Raw genomic sequence first — 5,733 nt, 5'->3', positions numbered from 1 at the left:
TTTTATTAAAAGGAAGATTATTACAAATATAATAATGTTGTTATAATTGAAAATGACTGAAGGATAAGTAAGTAATTGAAGTTGTAAACCTTATTAAGGGTTCCAAATGATTTTTTATAGGGTAGTTTTATGAAATGACAGAATTAACTTGTTAACTTTATGGAAGATGGGAATTTTTTTTTTTTCTTTTCTTTTTTTTTGTATAAGTAAGGGATGGTGTTAAACTATCTTGCTGAAATGGTGTATCTGAAGAATTAATTAAAGGAATAATTTTTATTAAAAGGAAGATTATTATAAATATAATAATGCTGCAATAATTGAAAACAATTGAATGATAATTAAGTAATTGAAGTTGTAAACCTTATTAAGGGTTCCAAATGATTTTTTATAGGTCTAGCTTCATGAAATGACAGAATTAACTTGTTAACTTTATGGAAGATGGAAATTTTTTTTTTTCTTTTCTTTTTTTGTATAAGTAAGGGATGCTGTTAAACTATCTTGCTGAAATGGTAAAGATTTTGGGTATTTGAAGAACTAATTAAATGAATAATTTTTATTAATACGGAGGAGATGGATTGTTTAAGTTTAGAGTTTGGAGTTAGAGATATTAATATTTGTTTACTTGTATTTGAATGTTAGCCTAGGTTTGGTTTGGGAAGTCCGGGGGGTGGGGGGATGGGATAAATCATTGTGTAATACCTGTGATGTACTTCTTTTTTCTCTTATGATAAAAACAATAAAATTTTATATTGAAAAAAAAAAAAGAAGGTTGCAAAAGGGGATCACAAGATCCCGGGGCACTGCAACCATCCTAAATATGAGTCAGTTGAATTTTGGTCATGTGACCATGGAGATGCTGCAATGGTTGTGTGAAAAATGGTCATAAGACCCTTTTTTTGGTGCCACTGTAACTTCGAACTGTGACTTCAAATGAACTGTTGTAAGTCGAGGACTATCTGTACAGCAATTCCCTGTAATCAAATAGTATACAGGTTGGGGGAAATTGTTAAGTCAGGTTATCATAAATTGAAGTGCCCATACACAGCAATGTATGGTAATTTATGCAGTATCTCATGATCATGTAGCTAGAACTAGTATAAAAAATACCAAATACCTATAAACTGAAGAACACAATGTCCATTTTGAAAATCACGGCAATTTCTAACTATTTTAATCATCCTTTTTTGAATACTTCTATTAGAATTAAGGGTAACTCTGAGGCTTTATACCTCAGTTTATGAGCCTATGTAACACATTATAAACAGGCACTGTAGTTAAGAGGAAAAATCAAAATACAAATTTAAACATTAAAAGAGAAGTTAAAGATAACATTCAGTTCTGGTCTGAAAAAGCTGGTGACAGAAAATAAGTCCCCCCCCCCCGGAAGACTGTATACAAGGAAGAGTCTTGTGAGCCTTATGATCATCTGACAAACTAAAACTGAATGTTCATCAATTTTCAAAGACAGTCTAATCTTTGGAACTGAACTTCCAAATTCCGCAGATTCATAGAAATACTGAATGGCTTCAGAGGTAAAATAGAATTCTGTGGAAACTTCTTGGAATAATTCACATGGGGAGAGCAGGAATCTGTCTGTCACTTTCTGGAACTATACTGTGCAGTTAAAGGTTAACAATTCCCACCCCACCCTTCCTACAACATATATTGTCCTAAAAATGCCATCTGCTCCATAAAGACATCAATTGGTATCTATTCAAAAGTGACAAATTGCAAACTGAGGCTAAAGATGTCCTTACCCATTGAAAGGTTAACAATATCCACCCTCCGTATCTTGCTGCTGGATTGCTGCTGCCTGACCTCCAATGACACCCTCTGTGCTTCTGAAAAATCCACAGCCACATCTTGAGGTGATCGAGTCCCCTGAAACAACAATGAAGGTCAGGTTCATAGAGACATGATGGGTGAAGGTGTAGTGAACTATAGACAGTGTACATTGATTCAAGGGGTTGTGCACTTGATCTCAGCTATTAAAAGTTAAAAGATAACTATGTGAGCTTCTAAAAAACAATCCCTGCAAATCAAAGTGAAATACAACTGCATTTTTATAGCCATGGTGGGCTATTTTAACCAGGGCAAGAAGAATCTCAAAGATTATAGCATTTTCCCAGCATCCAAGATTTACCAATATAGAGACAGAATGGCTGGCTGGATTCACATGTTTCTCTGCATGCCATAATGTAATTTATTTGGCTTTGGGTTATTCTATTAAATCATCCACTGTACGTTGCAAATCATGTCTTAGGAATCAGAATAATGTGTGATCTCAAGGTAAATAACTTTCAATACCACTACACTCTTTTGCACAGCTTTTTTTTTTCTCCTTGCTAGATTTCCTGAAGATGAAAATAGAAGCAGCCAACATAAAACAGTGATAAGTAGCTAATGATAAAAAAAGAAACCCTATAAATAGAACTGAAAGAACAATAAAAACTGTTTTTATAAAACTTCAAAAACATAAGTGGAAATAGTGAAACTTTATGTTCCACTCCCTTTCATCATTTAAACATTTCCAGACTTCTAGTAAAGCATCTTTCATTATGACCTGAATTTAACTGCTACTACTATTATTATGCTCCATTTATTTGGGACAAATGTTCTCTCTCCATTTTGAAGAATGGAACTTCACTTCTGCAACCAATTATATTTTTTAGAATGACATATATATGTAATATTACAAAAGCAGAGAGCATTTAGAAGCAGAACTGGGGGACTTTCTCATTAGTTTAGAGCAGGAAATGAGTAAGTCTTCCAGATTGGTTAAATTTCAGTTTCCTTCCAGCCTGGTAGTATACTTGCCACTAGTGGGGGATGATGGGAGCTGAACTCCATCAAAGATGGAGGGCCAACATTGCTCACTCCTTTTTAGTCCTATGAGCATGGTTTTTTTAAATATAAATTTTATTAGTTTTAATAGGGTTAGGGATAAAATGGGGTCGGGATTAGGATTGGGGTTTGGGTTAGGGTTGGGGTTTTCCCAGGTAACATTTTCAATATCTAGCAAACAGCATATTATCTGGGTACATGTATTTAACTAAAAATAATAGATGTAGTTAATTATCATAAACAGTATTAATTAATCATTCAGTAGCCTTCTTCTTACTAATATATATTCAAAATTACATGTCACATTCCTTTCTCTCTGACTCGTTTTTCTAGCCATTGATAAAAGTTATCCCATGTTCTAAAGTAGACTGAATCTTCTTTCTCTTTAATCTCTAAAGTCAATCTATCCATTTCTGCGCACTCTAGAATTTTCTTAATTAGTACTTCTTCAGTTGGTAAGTTTTCATTTTTCCAATGTTGGGCAAATACAATTCTTGCTGCTGTTAATACATGTAGCATTTCTCATACTTGGCTCCTATTATTCCTAACAAAAACAGTTCTGGTTTAAAGTCTATTTGTTTTTTAGTCATCTTCTCCAACCATAAATGTATTTTAGCCCAATACCTTTTTGCTTTAGGGCATGTCCACCAGATGTGGTAATAAGTACCTGGCCTTTGTTTGCATTTCCAACAATTGTTGAGCATGTTGAGTCCCAACAGTGATGAGTTTGTAGGAGCACTGGGCTGCCTGCCCCATAAGACCAGGCCCCCAGAGAGGTCCCATTAGGTAGAACGAGGAGCTTTTTGAGGCCATCAGAGAAAGCAGAGCAAAATCCTTCTTTATTGCTACTTCTGTGCCATCAGAAGCTAATACAGGTAGTCCTCAAGTTACAACCACAATTGCGCCCAAAATTTATGTTGCTAAGTGAAACATGTGTTATGTGGGTTTTGGCCCATTTTATAACTTTTCTTGCCACCGTTGTTAAGTGAATCATTGCATTTGTTAAGTTAGGAACATTCTTGTTAAGTGAATCTGGATTTTCCATTAACTTTGCTTCTCCGAAGGGTGCAAAAACTGATCACATGACCCCAGGACACTGCAACCATCATAAATATGAACCAGTTGCCAAGCATCTGAGTTTTGATCATGTGACCATGGGAAGGCTGCAACGGTTGTGTTAAAAACAGTCATAAATCACTTTTTTCAGTGCCATTGTAACTTTGAATAATCACTAAATGAACTGTTGTAAGTTGAGGACTACCTGTATTGTACAAATTACACTTCCCATTTTGCTTTTTCTCATGTTCCAGCTTTTTGGAAACCTGAGACTTCAGAAGATGAAAACTAGCCAAAGAGGAGAATAATGGGGTCTTTTTCATTAATGGGGAACCACTTCCTTTCTCTTTATTCCCAGAAGGTGACTAAATAGATGAACAGGTTTGCTTGCTGCTAGTTTATGCAGCAATACTAGCCATTACTGCATGTTTTTAAATAAAAAGGGTGAACGGGCAGAGTAGAGGTCAACCACCTTTCAGCATTGGTCTCTTGATCTGGGACTGGCGGGAGCCATAGTTCCACCCTAGGAGAAATGGCGTAAATTTCCTAGCCTGAGATGGACATGACCCAAACGTAGCATCTGATATCATGGGCAGAGGGAGAAGGGGACCAGGTATGAGGCTTCATTTTGCCTACTGCTTGTCCTGGAATGAACAGGCCTCACCTGCTCCTCCTGCTGCTTGTCTTCTTGCTGCCGCAAAATGAAGCCTTCAGCCAGGGCCACTGCTTGGGCACAGGTCTCCGGGCTACGTTCCCTGACCTGATTTTGAATGTCCTGAGGCAAGATGATCAAGAACTGCTCTAAAATCAGCAGCTCGACAATCTGCTCTTTGGTGCGGCACTCTGGCTCCAGCCAGCAAAGGCAGAGCTCCCGCAGGCGGCCACAGACCTCCCGAGGCCCCTCGGCTTCCTGGTAGCAGAACTGCCTGAAGCGCTGACGGTGAAGCTCCGTGCTGGGGGAGTTTTTTTGCAGGAAGATGGTCTTGACTTTGCCACAGGTTTTTTTGCCTCTAGCGTTCTTGCCACTCAACACTTGCTGGCCTTCTGCACTGAAAGCCGGCTTCAGTCGGGGCACCCCATCACCGCCAGGCCACTGACAGACTCCAAATACTCTCTCAAAAGTGATCAAGTCATCCCAAGAGGTCAGATCTGGGAGGACTGGGCTGCCCCATACTGTGGCTGGAGAGGGCTTGGTCTTCAGGTATTCCCACCACTGGGTAGGCATGCCCCCTGGCTGTAACATTGCCCCAGGGGGCAGCTCCCATCTGATCCTAGGCTGAATGGCAAAATGGTCCCTTCCAGCTCGTTCTGATGCCTCTGTTGGTCCTAACTCTCCTGGCACCTTCTCCATTTTCTGTATCAGGCACACCTCCTCATCAAATGTTGGCTGAAGTACTACCTCGCACACTTAGTCAGTCACACCTAAGTACTCAAATCGGGTATTTTATCTTGCTGGAGATATTTCCAAATCCAGGCTTATTCCCCCTCCCCCCATCATTGTCTTGCTACTTTGGGAGCCTCCCCTACTTTCAGTCCTTGCCCTCCTGTGCCCTTGAAACCACCAACAGCCACTACAAAAAAATAACTCCACACAACTGTGGGCTTGATGCTAGGAGCCAAGGCCTATTGGTGACTGGCTCAGTGTTCCTGTTCAATTATCTTCTTCCTGTAAAGAAACAGACATAAAACACCCCTTATCAATTTGTCTTAACTTTTCCCCCAAAGAGCTTGGGATTGTGTACATAAACCTTTGAATTTCTTTAAAAAAAATCGAGACAGGTGAAGTTGAGGATGGTTGGTCATTCCATTCAGGAGCTTCTCTTGAACAGACTG

The 5,733-nt window shown here is 38.8% G+C and overlaps 1 protein-coding gene across 1 annotated transcript in view; it reads right to left on the bottom strand.

The window, feature by feature from the left end:
- The window catches only part of LOC107287777 (zinc finger protein with KRAB and SCAN domains 7-like), an 8,399-nt gene extending 3,274 nt beyond the window's left edge, over positions 1-5,125 (bottom strand). Inside the window, exons 1-2 of the mRNA XM_015816322.2 lie at positions 4,565-5,125; positions 1,758-1,881 (exon numbers count right to left, since the gene is read on the bottom strand). Of these exons, the coding sequence (XP_015671808.2) occupies positions 1,758-1,881; positions 4,565-5,125 (685 nt within the window). The remainder of the gene's footprint in view (positions 1-1,757; positions 1,882-4,564) is intronic.
- Positions 5,126-5,733: the final 608 nt, after the last annotated feature.

Source organism: Protobothrops mucrosquamatus, unplaced genomic scaffold (genome assembly GCF_001527695.2).
Source record: "Protobothrops mucrosquamatus isolate PMUCROS unplaced genomic scaffold, P.Mucros_1.0 scaffold423, whole genome shotgun sequence".
NCBI classification, from domain to species: domain Eukaryota; kingdom Metazoa; phylum Chordata; class Lepidosauria; order Squamata; family Viperidae; genus Protobothrops; species Protobothrops mucrosquamatus.
This window is presented reverse-complemented; position numbering and strand designations above follow the sequence as displayed.